This window comes from Macaca thibetana, chromosome 4 (genome assembly GCF_024542745.1).
Source record: "Macaca thibetana thibetana isolate TM-01 chromosome 4, ASM2454274v1, whole genome shotgun sequence".
In the NCBI taxonomy this organism is placed as follows: Eukaryota; Metazoa; Chordata; class Mammalia; order Primates; family Cercopithecidae; genus Macaca; species Macaca thibetana.
Genome location: NC_065581.1, coordinates 141,782,542 through 141,798,139, shown reverse-complemented (window position 1 = coordinate 141,798,139; position 15,598 = coordinate 141,782,542). Strand labels below are relative to the sequence as shown.

The 15,598-nt window shown below is 37.9% G+C and overlaps 1 protein-coding gene across 23 annotated transcripts in view; it reads right to left on the bottom strand.

Annotated features, from left to right (window-relative positions):
• TRDN (triadin) overlaps nucleotides 1–15,598 on the bottom strand; it is a 407,680-nt gene that overhangs the window by 319,859 nt on the left and 72,223 nt on the right. For all 23 annotated transcript variants that reach the window (XR_007725165.1, XR_007725166.1, XR_007725167.1 and 20 more), the window contains exons 3-4: nucleotides 3,414–3,572; nucleotides 2,303–2,335 (exon numbers count right to left, since the gene is read on the bottom strand). Coding sequence is in view for 20 of the 23 variants with exons in the window: in XM_050788685.1 (XP_050644642.1) it covers nucleotides 2,303–2,335; nucleotides 3,414–3,572 (192 nt within the window). In the remaining 3 variants the exon portion in view is untranslated. The remainder of the gene's footprint in view (nucleotides 1–2,302; nucleotides 2,336–3,413; nucleotides 3,573–15,598) is intronic.

Below are 15,598 nucleotides of genomic sequence, written 5' to 3'. Positions count from 1 at the left end.
TACTACTTTAAAGCTCTCATTGCCTCTATACTTCTATGAAAGAAAAGCTTACACATAAAAAATAATAATTACAATGAAATGATCTTCTTGAGTTCACTTTCAATTAAGGTTTATTATTACATAGCCTCTGTACCCAAGATAGGGCATCTGAGATTTTTACTTAAAGGTCAATTTTTTTCATGTAACTGTGAATAATACTATTAAGAAAATATATTCAGGTGATTTAAAGTCAGTTCCCCTAATTTTGAGTATGTAATCTTTAAAGACATTAATGTACATGTGTTGAAGGACATATATCCCTTAGACTATTTTTAACTAATAAGCATTTCTAACATTTTTTAAAAGTACCCTAAACAACTATTTAATAATTTTTCTGGTAAAAATTTGATATGCTCAATCAAGGAAATAATTTAAGAAACAATAATAAAACAGCTTTGTATGAATTTGCAGTTTATACTAATTACTATATGAAGCTTAATTTTTAAAGAATTTCAAAGAAAAATTTAAGTCAAAAGAACAGATTTCTTAAATAGTAAATATCAATTTATGAAAAATATGGCTTTATGATAGTCTTATGGAATTCAGTTTATAAGTATAAATGAGCAAACATCATTTATCTGTTTTCCCCTCTTCCATTTCCAATGAAAATAAACACGCATAAGCTGTTATTTCCAGATAATGACTGATAGCTCACTTAAAGTTTGTCTATGTTCACTCTCTATGGGAAATCAGCTACAGAAAGACACTGCTCCTGATCTCTTGAAGTTTATAGACAAATCTAGAATCTCTAAACCTGAATTTCATGGCTGAAGTCCATCTTGAGTGCTCGAGTTCTAATTCTGGATTTCTAGGTGTAGAAACCTTTCCTTTCTCCTCACAGAGCTTTATAAACATTTTCATTTCTGGATGCCTTTGCCACAGTTGAGTTTGACTGGCTTAGCTCTTTTTTGCTGCATGAGTTACAAATCCAAAGTTTCTAATTTAACATACACTAAATGGATTTTACCCCAGATAGTGTGAGGTACTCATCATTTTCTCGGGGAAGGCTGAAACTGTAAGTTTGGATCCCGCTGTTTGAATCCACAGTAGGTATTAGGAGAGAGCAACAGAAGCCAGGGTTATCTTCCTGGGTAAGTACCTTCGACAGCCTGCCCATGTGTAGCAGTGACTAAAACATTGCAATTGTTTAAAATCTGGCTTAAATATTGGCTCTTTTCTCACAACAAATGTACCTCAGGATGTACTATCTGCTCCCCAGTGGAACTTCCATGAAGTTCCTACCCCTGCCTGTCAAAATTCCTGCGCTTCTGAAATTCCTGCCCCACTGCTGTCCTCCTTTGTCTGAGGTTTATCATTCTCTTCATTCAGGTTGTGACCACCTCACTCAGTCACCTTATCTATTCCTGCAAGGAATTCCTCCACAGCACATCCAGGCACATCCGGGTGACTCCACTCCATGACAGTGACATATCACACATACTGACTGGATATGCCTTTGCCTCCTAGACTGTTATGTCCCTCACCATCTTGTTGTCCTGGCCCACGGTCATCACCTAACTTGCAAAATAATGATGGCAAGAAAATAAGAAGGAAAAGAATAAGAATAAAAATTTAAAATCAATACATCTGATCATGGTGAGAATAAATCATGGGTGTCATCATTTTCTGGGCTATTTCTTTTTTTTTTTTTTTTTTTTGAGACGGAGTCTCGCTTTGTCACCCAGGCTGGAGTGCAGTGGCGCGATCTCCGCTCACTGCAAGCTCCGCCTCCCGGGTTCACGCCATTCTCCTGCCTCAGCCTCCGAGTAGCTAGGACTACAGGCGCCGCCACCTCGCCCGGCTAGTTTTTTGTATTTTTAGTGGAGACGGGGGTTTCACCGTGTTAGCCAGGATGGTCTCGATCTCCTGACCTCGTGATCCATCCGCCTCGGCCTCCCAAAGTGCTGGGATTACAGGCGTGAGCCACCGCGCTCGGCTTTCTGGGCTATTTCTAAGGCTACAGAATTCTCCCCTCATTCCTCAAATTCCAGCTCATATTGGTCTGTATATAAATGAATCCATACAAATCTACTGAAGAAGGTATTTTAAAAATAATCATCAGAAAAATAGTGAGACCACCTTCATTGGAAAAGAAATTGAGTATTTTTTTTACTGACTATAAATCTTGACCTAATTATTAAACAAAACCTTCATATTAAAATAAATTAAGCCTACAACTCAAGTAAAATATATCTGAACCATGCTGAAAATTGATATTACCATAAGAGAAAAAGAATTATTATCAAAGGTGAGAACAACAAACCTTTTTTTCTCAAGGGAGGCTCCTCTACTTCTCCTAGACCAAGATTGAAACAAAAAATTAGAAAATATTTTAACATAGAATAAGACATCATTATTTCCCCCTTTCTTTGTTCATTTAAAAAAACTATTAGTTTTAACAATCATAGTCTTTACATTACTTTGCTTCCCAAATTCCAGTTTTTAAGTATAAACTTTGTTTATATACATTTATATAAGATTGTTTCATTTTTATGAATTCAATAAAATTATGGCAGTGATCCAAATTATATATTATAGGTTATAAATCATGTTAATTTCAATTCTCTATTGTTCGTCTTGTACTCTTACTGGGGCCAAAACAAATATAAATTCAGGAAAAGTTATAAAAGTACTCTAATAATAAAAGCATTCCTGGTAGTCAAGGCTGAATACATGATTTCTGATGACTAAGACTGACCCTAAAAAATGTTATCTAATAGATGGAATCATAATGCTTTGTTTTTTTATACGCATTCAATGGCAGTTTTTATGTGGTTTGAGTTGGCTATTTCCTTTTATTCATTAATATATATAAGAGAGCACATAGGTTAGTTGCATAATTGTTAGGACATTTAGAATGTGCCCTTCTATTCTACACCACCATTTGGTTCAATAAATTTACTCTTTTGATTGTACTTTTAGTAAGATTGCTTTCTGCTATTTGACTATAAACATGACACATGTGTATAAAACACTTACATGTATTTTTAGTTTTACTGTTTTTATTTTAATCTTCCTAGAGATAAACTTGAAAAATAACTACTATTTTTTCCAAAGAATCATATAAATGTGAGTTTGTATTGTGGTTTTATAGTAGTGCATAATGAGACTCTCTTTGCTGTAATGCTACATTAATATCAGCATTTAATGTTGACATCTTTACCATACTGTCAGATAAGCTATAAGATAAAAATCAAATAAAGACCAATTTACTGTGTTTGGCAGCCTGTTGATACGCTTTTAGCAGTAAGAAGTGTATACATTTTGTTTTAGCTTGACCCAAGGGCTCATTTGAATGTAAACTGAGGCAAGCCACTATAATACATATCTAATATTGGTCCTAGCAGTTAGATATATCTCTATGTTCTTTGTACCTTTATCAGTGTCTTCGTCACCATCATCTTCTTCATCAGCTTCAGATGAAATTATGTCGGATAACAAAGAAAAGAAGCCATAGATCCAGTCCGTGGTTTCCTCCACAGCATCATGTACAAGTTTTAAAGGATCCGAGCCAATCTTGGCAATAGAGCTTGCTAAAAGTAATTTAAAAAAAAAAGAAAGAAAGAAAAAAATTGCAATCATTTCCAAAGAACTTAAGAAAAGCTGTTTTTTACTGATTTGTTCTTTTGACACAATGAATATGTCAATTTCAACATTCTAAATATCTCCTGGCTACAATTTCTTGCTCAGAAATAGAAACTTTATCTTGCTATAATATACATGCATGCCAAGAAAGAAAATGCCCTTGGGAAGTTTATAATCCAAATAAGAGTTAACACAGGAAAAAAATTAGGCGTGAATTAAAATAATGTGTATTTATGTTACCCAGATTGCAAATAAACGCTGTGTTACGGATGTTCAGGAATGGAAGAAATCATTTCGGCCCATATTGTATGGGACAGCATTATAGAAAAGATGACTCTGTAAGTTTTCAGACAAATAACAAGTTCTGCAAGTTGACTAAGGTAGTTGTGGCAAAATTAAGACTGATAGGCCCATTTATTCTAATTTGTGATACCACAGGAAGAATCTGGAGTAGTCAAGTTAGTGATCATATCAAGCTCTAGTTGGAATAGATTGTATTTATCTGTTAGTCATCCCTGTACATTAAATTAAAAAGTATTCGAACTGCTAGTAACTTCAATGGATAGAATCTATAAGTCTTCCCTTTTCTATGTCCTAGGAGATATAAAATGTTTGTGAAATGAAAGATTGAATCATAAAATGTGCAACTAAATGATTAGGAATTTCCAAAATTTTGTTTTTCCAATCATATGAAAACTGCTCTGAAGAGGCAAGCATAGCCTTTAGGATGTGATTACAGAGGTGATCTATCTAGAAATATGGTATAAATTACCTCTGATTTTTTATCCATCTGTAATTAAATTTTAGAGCTATGTTTTCCTTAATTTTAAAAACTATTTTAGCTTTTCAGAGATTCTTCTCTGTTTGACATATTTAAGAGATGAGAATTATATCAATATATGATATTATCTAAAGGTTAAGTACATAAAATTAGACTTTTACTCTGATTGACATAGGAAGTCATTGGAAGATTTGAGCAGAAAGATGAAGTGATTTGACTTCCTTTGCTGTGTTGAAGATTGAAAGGGTGCCAGGCTGGAATCAGGAAGACAAATATGAAGCCAACTGAAATAATCCAAGAGAAAGATGATGGTGATTTCTATCAGGGTGGTAACAGTGTGTGTGGTGAGACGCAATCAGATTCTGAATGTATTTCAAAGAAAGAATTAATAGTAGATGCTTCCAGTGTGGTTGTGATGTGACAGAAAGAAATTCAGGATAACTTCTAGGTTTTTGGTGTGAGAAACTGGAAGGAAGGAAATGCCCTGAGCTGGGGGAGGACTGGAGAGAAACAAGATTCTTGTTGGGTGCGAGTGGGGTTGGGAGTAGAAAAGTAGCTGAGTTTTAGACTTTCAAAATTTGAGTTGCCTATTAGATACTTACATCAAGATGTAGACATTTGTATAATGCAATGTGATGTAGAAAAGAGGAGTTCTACATGAAAACAGAAACTTAAGAATCCAACAGAAGACAGAAGGTATAAAAGCCATAACAATGAGTGAGATCACCAAGGAAGTTGACCCAGAAACACTTAAACAAATGTCAGGGAGATAAGTCAGAGAGATAGGAAGAAGACTGCAATGGATTCTGAGGGGACATGACGGAGAGAGTGACAGGCAGAGCAGGAGTGAGCAAGAGAGAGAGAGGAAGAAGGAACCAAGAAGGTGTAATTCAGTAGAGGCAGTGAGTATATTTTTCTGTCTATGACAGAGATTGAGTAATACTAGAAGAGGAACTAGGATCATAGTGAGTTTTTCTGTTTTTACCACTGTTCAAATAGGAAGAATGTACCATGGTTTATACTGATGGGAAGATCTCATAGAGACGGGAAAATTATATGAAAGAGAGTATTTCTGGGGACATTTTTTAATTTTTAATTTTATATTCCATTCTGAGGGATTTGTGGAGCACACAGACCATTCAGTGACCCCCGGTATAAAATGCTGCTCTCTGGGAAGCCTGTCTCCATGATTCATTGATAACGTATTTTCACTCTTTGCACCCCATTTTACTACATTCCTGAGTGTTTCGTGTGAGCAAGAAATGGCCATTTGAATGGTGAGATTAAACCTTAGACAAAGGAAATGAAATATAATTTTATAATTGCAATTGAGGATTTTAAAAGAATCATATGTAAGGAACTGGATTGTTCTGGCACCATTAAAGGCATTTTTAGCACTGGTATATTTTATACCTAAAGGAAAAATCTGCAAATGAGATTTTTATGATGAGAATAGATTGAGACTATTTCTCCATTTCCCTTCTTTCTAAGTGTTAACTGAAGAGCTTAACAATAAAATCCAACAAAATTGAAATCAGTTTAATTATGCTTATGCTTAAATGCACTATATGTACTTTGCAGACATATATATATTGCCTGGCTCTAAAATAGTCAAAGCAGGCTATTTTTATGAAGTTATCATTGCTAGCTTGAGATCAGCTTCTGATTTTCTGATTTTCAGCCATGTGGACCGCTTTTTCCGAAACCTAAATACACACACACACACACACACACACACACACACACACACACACTTAAATAAGACAGTAGTCCTGAAGTTGATTCTTATTATCTCTTTCAGACCTCACATCCAAATTCAGATCATATCAATGGAAAAAAAAATTATTCAATGCAAACCAAAAATTTTATTGATGTCTTTTTTTAAGGAGATACTTAGGTAATTTTACTTTCTTAGCTTTCATGTTTCCCTAAGTTTAATTGCATACATGACAGTGATGATCATCTTAAAAATAATAGTCAGACACCATTATAAAAACTTTACATGTATTAACTCACATTTTCTTCTCAATAACCCAGTGACGTAGGTATATTATTTTCTACCTTTTTGTAAAACATAGGAAAACTAAGGCACAGATAATTTAAATAAGATGCCTCAGGTTACATAGCTAGTAAGTGATGGAGCCACATTTTACACCCATTTTAGGTCACCAAAACAAGATTCTTAACTATTGTGCTATACGCTGTCAAAACAAAAAGCATAAAATCACAATTGATTCTAGGGTCACGTTTGGGATGGGGAGATTTTAGAAGGGGTTTTCTTGCTCTTAAAAGGAAGAACAAAGACTTTACTGCATGGGAACAAAAAAGCTTGCAGCTGCTGCAGTCATCTTGTAACCATGAGAACAGTAGCTGGCTCTTTGAGAAAGGCAAGGACTAAAACTGGAAAAAAAAAAAAAAAATGAGTCCACGATGACATTACTAAGGCCTTGAAGTATCCAATGTTGAAATCACCCTACCTTCAGCACTTCTGTTATATGAGATAAGAAATGTTTCTCAGTGTTCAAGTCATTCTTAATTGTATCCAAGTTTTCTTACAGAAAAATATACCACTGAATGCCGGGAAAACTGCTTTAGGTTACTTGTGGTCAGTAATTGGATTCTTGGCACTGATGAAAGAGTGCCAAGAGAGACAAGAGAGGCCAAGAAAAGTTTAAAGTTAAATAAGATTTTTGTTTGTCCTCTGGTTTTGAAGCTAAGCTATGCACATAAACTTAAGTTTCTAAATGGGACTATACAAGAAAAATAATCATTTTCTCAGCTTCCCTTCTAAAAAATCAAGTCCATAGTTTCACTGTTATCTTTGGCCATCAGTCTCAGAGTCTGTAGGTAATATTTGACCCTTCTTTATTTTTCATATCCTGAGAAACATCAGCAAACAATGGTTACAAGCTTGGGCTCTGAGTTCAGACTGATAGCATTCAAGTTCAAGCTTCCTACCCAGTGCTGTGCCAACTATACTGAAACAAAAGAAGAAACAGTAATAATCATTCTTCCTTTATTTAAAATGTTGATATTTTCATCATCATAGATTTTTGCATTAATTTTGAAAATTTAAATTCTGCATGAAAATATTATTTATTTCAATTTTTGAGTGTTTTGGAGGACTCCAATTTTGCACCCATGGTACTTTGCTCCCTTTTCTCTAGTCCTGGTACTTCCCCAACCTATTAGCTCTATGATATTGAGAAGACTAACTTTTGCCACATCTATAAAAGTTAGCAATGCCTTGCTTTTCCAAAGTCACTATTCTAAATCAAGACCTCAACCCTCTAGTGCCTGTTATTCCTGTATTCAACCTCTCTGTACTCCAATTTGTAACATATTCAGTTAGTGGGAAAAAGGATAAAGTACTCCGTGCTTCCATTTGCTGAACCATAAAATGACAATAAAAATAAGACTGCATAAGGATCTTATGCGTAATACATGAGATAATATAGACACTTCAAATGGTACAATGCCTGGTAATTAGTAAACATCAATGTGAAGAAATAAGCAAGATTGTCTGTTGAATGACCAAAAGTTCTTCTGAGCTTGCTAGCCGGAACTAATAGCTTCCCCTCCCCTCAACAAGGAGGCCTGTGTATCATCTCAATTTCTCCCAAAGTCTTCAAGTGCTACACGACTGGTGTTTCCAGTATTTCCTGATGCACTTGGCACCTAAACTCTGACTGCACAGCACTCAAACTTAAATGATTAACCCCAACCTTAATGCTACCCTTATGCTTTCCTTCAAAGGAAAGAACAGCTAAGAGGTGGAGTCTCTAGATTTGCCCATCTGCATCTGTCTGAGCCACTCCACAGGAAGGCAAGAAAACAAGGGTCCCAGGAATCTTCTGCCCTTCTGCCCATGACTCTGCTTGCACCAGATGGCACTTATTGGTGTTCACTGAAGCACAGTATACATAAACTTTTTGGTGTAAAGCATGTGTATTTGTCCGTTTTCACACTGCTGATAAAGAGACACCCGAGACTGGGTAATTTATAAAGATAAAGAGTTATAATGGACTCACAGTTCCACATTGCTGAGGAGGCCTCACAGTCATGATGGAAGGTGAAAGGCATATCTTATATGGCAGCCAGCAAGAGAAAATGAGAGCCAAGTGAAAGGGGAAAGCCCTTATAAAACCATCACATCTCGGGAGACTTATTCACTACCACAAGAACAGTATGGGGGAAACTGCCCCCTGTGATTCAATTATCTCCCACTGGGTCCCTCCCACAACATGTGGGAATTATGGGAGCTATAATTCAAGATGATATTTGGGTGGGGCACTACCAAACGATATCAGCATATAGGGCAGAACATATGATTTAATAAATGTTAGATAATTATCAGTTTAAATTTCATGATCATTTAACTCAAACATACAACAACACTCCATAAATGCAGGTTGCTGTAAATATTAGCATGAGATCACTTAGTCACTGCGCCCTCATAGCCAAGCTTGGTAAGGTCCATGAAATCCAAAGACTGTTTTCATTGGAACTCATGAAAGAACTAATGCTTGCCCCTCACCTCCCAGAAAATATTCAGATCCAAATATTTGGAACTAAATTGAGGTAAGGGTTTTTTTATAATGTCATGAATGCTACCCAAACCAGGAACAAGTAAACTTGTTATGTGTTGCTGTATGTACCTTCTGTATGGTAGTACTCAGTATGAGGTTGGCTAAACAAAACACAGATTTCTCTTTTACAACAATTATTGAGCACTGATTATGTACAATATTCTTTTTTTTTTTTTTTTTTGAGATGTAGTCTCGCTCTGTCACCCAGGCTGGAGTGCAGTGGCCGGATCTCAGCTCACTGCAAGCTCCGCCTCCCGGGTTCACGCCATTCTCCTGCCTCAGCCTCCCGAGTAGCTGGGACTATAGGCGCCCGCCACCTCGCCCGGCTAGTTTTTTGTATTTTTTAGTAGAGACGGGGTTTCACCGTGTTAGCCAGGATGGTCTCGATCTCCTGACCTCGTGATCCGCCCGTCTCGGCCTCCCAAAGTGCTGGGATTACAGGCGTGATATGTACAATATTCTAAGTGTAATATATAATTGATATCTAGGTGGTTCTAATTTTGGTATGTGAGGAAACTTATTTCAAAATACATAGAGATAATTTTCTAGACCTAAAGAAATAATTTTAAATGACTAGTTTTTCTCCGTTTCTGCAAATATGTATATGAATACTTTTGCTTCTGTTGGTGAAATTTTTATCAAGTTAAGAAAAATTCTAGTAAATTATGTGTCATTTAATATGCCCCGAGTTACATGTCATTTTTTGCTTAAATTCCTGTGAAATTACTTAGTCTTTGTCTTGAAGGTAAACAAATTTCCTCAACTTTCCCAGTGCCAAATGAAACTTCAGATGTGTTTCCTCATTCTCAACCCACAGCCTCAGATGAGAAGAAAGGAAAAACAGATAGGAAAACAAAACAAAAATGTTTTTTTAAAATCTGAAGTGGTGGGTCGGTATAAGCATAAAACAATGCTGTCTCCACTAAGTTAATAGGTTTCTTAGACTCAGAAATGTAGCTCAGAGAATACAAAGGCTTATGAAACAGTTTGGGCTCAAGGTCTGGCATTCTTTGTAATAGTCAACTATTTCCTAAGGATGTAGGGTAGAAATGCTAATTTAATTTATTTCTAAGCAGAATTCATTGGAAACAAAAAGCATTCATAGTGAATTTAATAGTCTTCTGAGACTTTGGGTCCTGGAGTTTCCAGCATCAACAATACTAGGCACAGGTATTTATGAATAAACAAAAATATGTGCCCATACATTCACAGTGAAATTTGGTGTCTTCATTGACTTGATGTTTACTCAAGACGTTGTACTTTAGAGCTTTTTAAGTCCAAACAATTTCTCATAAATTAGGCCACTTGTCCTCGGTATGTTTGGTTGACTTCGATGATGTTAGAACTGCCATTTTTAATTACTGTCATCACAGGGGAAGGGGTTTCAACCTCTTAGAGCCAAATGCCTTTTTTTCTCTCATGAATTTATTGCTTTCTTATTTTCTGTTTTATTTCAAATTGAAAGTAAAGACAAAATTAGAGACATAAGTAAAACATCCAAAAATGTTTATTGCAACACCTTTATTCCTCTGTATTTAACCCCTAAGATGAGTTTATATCCTGCCAGTGGAGGTTTCTAAATGTATAGTACCGGAATTACACATTTTCCTATTATTTTTTCTTGAAAAATGCAGGAAGGATGGCTATATTTGTATAAATTGCTTCAGTTCCAGAAGCAACACTTGATATTTGGCATCTGATAAGCCACTTTTGTTGTAACCAAAATAGTAATAATTTATGGTCCTAAAACCATGTTTTAAAAATAGATTTTCCACACAGAAGCATTTTAAGAGAGGCTCATTTTTTGAGATCCTCTTTTTATATTCACTTATATTGACTCTTTAAAATTATTTATACTAAAGGATTAATTCAGGAAGGATTAATTCAGGCTAACTGATAGCAATTTGAGAGGAACAAACGTAAAAATAATAATGAAACTCAGAGGTGGAAGCCAATGAAAATTGAATCCAGTTACTGTGCTATATTCTTTGCATTTGATAATTTTGTTTACAGTATATACAATCCTCACATGGACAAAAATGCAGAATAAAAGCTATGCTGTAAAATTTTCTTGAAACTAAATGTGTACATTAAAATGAATTTTTTATTTAACACTTTATGATTTAGCAAGATATAGAAATATTGAATAATTTGATTTCAGAATGAGTAATCAGATTGTGAAGTAAGTTATGAGATGCTTCAATGCAGCACCTTTCAGATGCTTTTGTAAAGAGAAAAGTACGAGGAAACCTCATTTTCATATATTTAAATGCCTTACTTTAAAAATAAGTGAATATTTTGCTATTGCCATACTTAGGAATAAATGTTCTATCTTAAAAATAGAACATTTAAATAGTTGTATACAGTCATCTGAACAATAAATCAAAATTATGTAAGCGATTTAACTTCAAAATTAAGTGTCTGAATAGATTTTCATTCAGTGAGATTTTTAACATAGAGACCATATACATAGATTGAAATTATCTGGAGTCTCTTTACTCTCAATGAACACTCCTCAAAACATGATGACATTAAAAGTTGAGTTAATACAAACACCACATGTTCTCACTCATAGGAGTGAATTGAACAATGAGAACGTTGTGCACATGTACTCTAGAACTTAAAGTATAATAAAAAAAGTGGGTAAATAAAAGACCCATGGTGCTTCTAATATTAACCTCACTTGGAGGATTGATTTTACAAAAATTCTAATTGCAATATAATTTTTTCCTCTTTTTTCCTGTTCAGTCTCTTTCCTCCTCTTTCTCTTCATCCTCCTCCTCTTCCTTCTTCCTTCTTTCTTCTTCTTTTTTCTTTTCTCTCTCTCTCTAACTCTCTCTCTCTCTCCTTATGACTTCTGGATAATACCAATATTAGACTAAAATGACAAGTCTGTCCCTCTCCTTTAGTGAGTTCTATGATCTAAATGTCTATGCCCCCACAAAAATCCATATGTTGACATCCAAATGCCAAACTGATAGTGTCAGTCCTCTGAGCCCAAGCTAAGCCATCACATCCCATGTGACCTGCACATACACATCCAGATGGCCAGTTCCTGCCTTAACTGATGACATTCTACCACAAAAGAAGTGAAAATGTCCGGTCCCTGCCTTAACTGATGACATTACCTTGTGAAATTCCTTCTCCTGGCTCATCCTGGCTCGAAAGCTCCCCCACTGAGCACCTCATGACCCCCACCCCTGCCCACCAGAGAAAAACCGCCCTTTGACTATAATTTTCCTTTTCCTACCCAAATCTTATAAAATGGCCCCACCCCATCTGCCTTCGCTGACTCTCTTTTCGGACTCAGCCCGCCTCCACCCAGGTGAAATAAACAGCCTTGTTGCTCACACAAAGCCTGTTTGGTGGTCTCTTCACATGGACGTGAGTGAAATGTGAAATTTGGTGCTGTGACTCAGATCGGGGACCTCCCTTGAGATCAATCCCCTATCCTGCTACTGTTTGCTCCGTGAGAAAGATCCATCTACGACCTCTGGTCTTCAGACTAACCAGCCCAAGGAACATCTCACCAATTTTAAATCCGGTAAGCAGCCTCTTTTTACTCTCTTCTCCAACTTCTCTTACTATCCCTCAACCTCTTTCTCCTTTCAATCTTGGCGCCACACTCCAATCTCTCCCTTCTCTTAATTTCAGTTCCTTTCCTTTTCTGGTAGAGACAAAGGAGACGCGTTTTATCCGTGGACTCAAAACTCTGGCGCCGGTCACGGACTCAGGAGGACAGTCTTCCCTTGATGTTTAATCACGAGGGGACACCTGCTTGATTATTCACCCACGTTTCAGAGGTGTCTGACCACGCAGGGACGCCTGCCTTCGTCCTTCACCCTTAGCGTCAAGCGCCGCTTTTCTGGGGGCAAGCACCCCCAACCCCTTCTCTCTGTGTCTCTACCCCTTCTCCACTTTCCTGGGGGATAAGCACCCTCCACCCCTTGTCTCCGTGTCTCTATTCTCTCTTTCCTCTGGACTTGCCTCCTTCACTATGGGCAACTTTCCACCCTCCATTCCTCCCTCTTCTCCCTTAGCCTTTGTTCTCAAAGACTTAAAACCTCTTCAGCTCACATCTGACCTAAAACCTAAATGCCTTATTTTCTTCTTCAATGCCACTTGACCCCAATACAAACAAGACAGTTGTTCTAACTAGCCAGAAAATGGCACTTTCGGTTTTTCCATCCTACAAGACCTAAATAATTCTTGTCATAAAATGGGCAAGCGGTCTGAGATGCCCGACATACAGGCATTCTTTTACACATCAGTCCCTCCCTAGTCTCTGTTCCCAATGCAACTCTTCCCAAATCTTCCTTCTTTCCCTCCTGCCTGTCCCCTCAGTCCCAACCCCAAGCATCTCTGAGTCTTTCCTCTTTCCAATCTTCCTTTTATACAGACCCATCTGACCTCTCCCCTCCTCCCCAGGCTGCTCATCGCCAGGCCAAGCTAGGTGTCAATTCTTCCTCAGCCTCTGCTCCTCTACCCTATAATCCTTTTATCACCTCCCCTCCTCACACCTGATCCAGCTTACAGTTTTGTTCCATGACTAGCCCTCCCCCACCTGCCCAGCAATTTCCTCTTAAAAAGGTGGCTGGAGCTAAAGGCACAATCAAGGTTAATGCTCCTTTTTCTTTATCCCAAATCAGTTAGTGTTTACGCTCTTTTTCATCAAATATGAAAAACCCAGCCCAGTTCATGGCTCGTTTGGCAGCAACTCCGAGATGCTTTACAGCCCTAGACCCTAAAAGGTCAATGGGCTGTCTTAATATACATTTTATTACCCAATCTGCTCCCAAAATTAAATAAAACTCCAAAAATTAAATTCCAGCCCTCAAACCCCACAATAGGACTTAATTAACCTTGCCTTCAAGCAATGCGTTTCTGAGTTGCAATTCCTTGCCTCCACTGTGAGACAAACCTCAACCACATCTCCAGCACACAAGAGCTCCAAATGCCTGAACCACAGCTGCCAGGGGTTCCTCCAGAACCTCCTCCCCCAGGAGCTTGCTTATAAGTGCCAGAAATCTGGCCACTGGGCCAAGGAATGCCCGCAGCCCAGGACTCCTTCTAAGCCATATCCCATCTGTGCAGGACCCCACTGGAAATCGGACTGTCCAACTCACCCGGCAACCACTCCCAGAGCCCCTGGAACTCTGGCCCAAGGCTCTCAGACTCCTTCCCAGATCTTCTTGGCTTAGCAGCTGAAGATTGACACAGCCCGATTGCCTCGGAAGCCCCATGGACCATCACAGATGCTTTGAGTAACTCTCACAGTGGAGAGTAAGTCCGTCCCCTTCTTAATCAATACGGAGGCTACCCACTCCACATTACCTTCTTTTCAAGGGCCTCTTTCCCTTGTCTCCATAACTGTTGTGGGTATGGATGGTCAGGCTTCTAAACCTCTTAAAACTCCCCTACTCTGGTGCCAACTTGGACAACATTCTTTTCTGCACTCTTTTTTTAGTTATCCCCACCTGCCCAGTTCCTTTATTAGGCCGAGACATTTTAACCAAATTATCTGCTTCCCTGACTATTCTTGGACTATAGCCACATCTCATTGCCACCCTTCTTCCCAACCCAAAGCCCCCTTGGCATCTTCCCCTTGTATCTCCCCACCTTAAACCACAAGTATAGGACACCTCTACTCCCTCCTTGGTGACTGATCATGCCCCTCTTACCATCCCATTAATACCTAATCACCCTTACCCTGCTCAATGTCAATATCCCATCCCACAGTATGCTTTAAAAGGATAAACACCTGTTATCACTCACCTGCTACAGCATGGCCTTTTAAAGCCTATAAATTCCCCTTACAATTCCCCCATTTCACCTGTCCTAAAACTGAACAAGTCTTACAGGTTAGTTCAGGATCTGCACCTTATCAACCAAATTGTTTTGCCTGTCCACCTCATGGTGCCAAACCATATACTCTCCTCAATACCTGCATCCACAACCCATTATTCTGTTCTGGATCTCAAACATGCTTTCTTTACTATTCCTTTGCACCCTTCATCCCAACCTCTCTTCACTTTCACTTGGACTGACCCTGACACCCATCAGGCTCAGCAAATTACCTGGGCTGTACTGCTGCAAATCTTCACAGACAGCCCCCATTACTTCAATCAAGTCAGAATTCTTACACAAAGAGCCAGGACCACACCCTGTAGCCTTTCTGTCCAAACAATTTGACCTTACTGTTTTAACCTAGCCCTCATGTCTGTGTACAGTGGCTGCCACTGCTTTAATACTTTTAGAGGACCTCAAAATCACCAACTATGCTCAACTCACTCTCTACAGTTCTCATAACTTCCAAAATCTATTTTCTTCCTCACACCTGACGCATATACTTTCTGCTCCCCCCACCAACTACCTCTCAGCAAGCCAAACTCATTGCCTTAACTAGGGACTTCACTCTTGCAAAGGGACTACATGTCAATATTTATACTGACTAAATATGCCTTCCATATCCTGCACCACCATGCTGTTATATGGGCAGAAAGAAATTTCCTCACCATGCAAGGGTCCTCCATCATTAATGCCTCTTTAATAAAAAATGCTTCTCAAAGCCGATTTACATCCAAAGGAAGCTGTAGTCATTCAG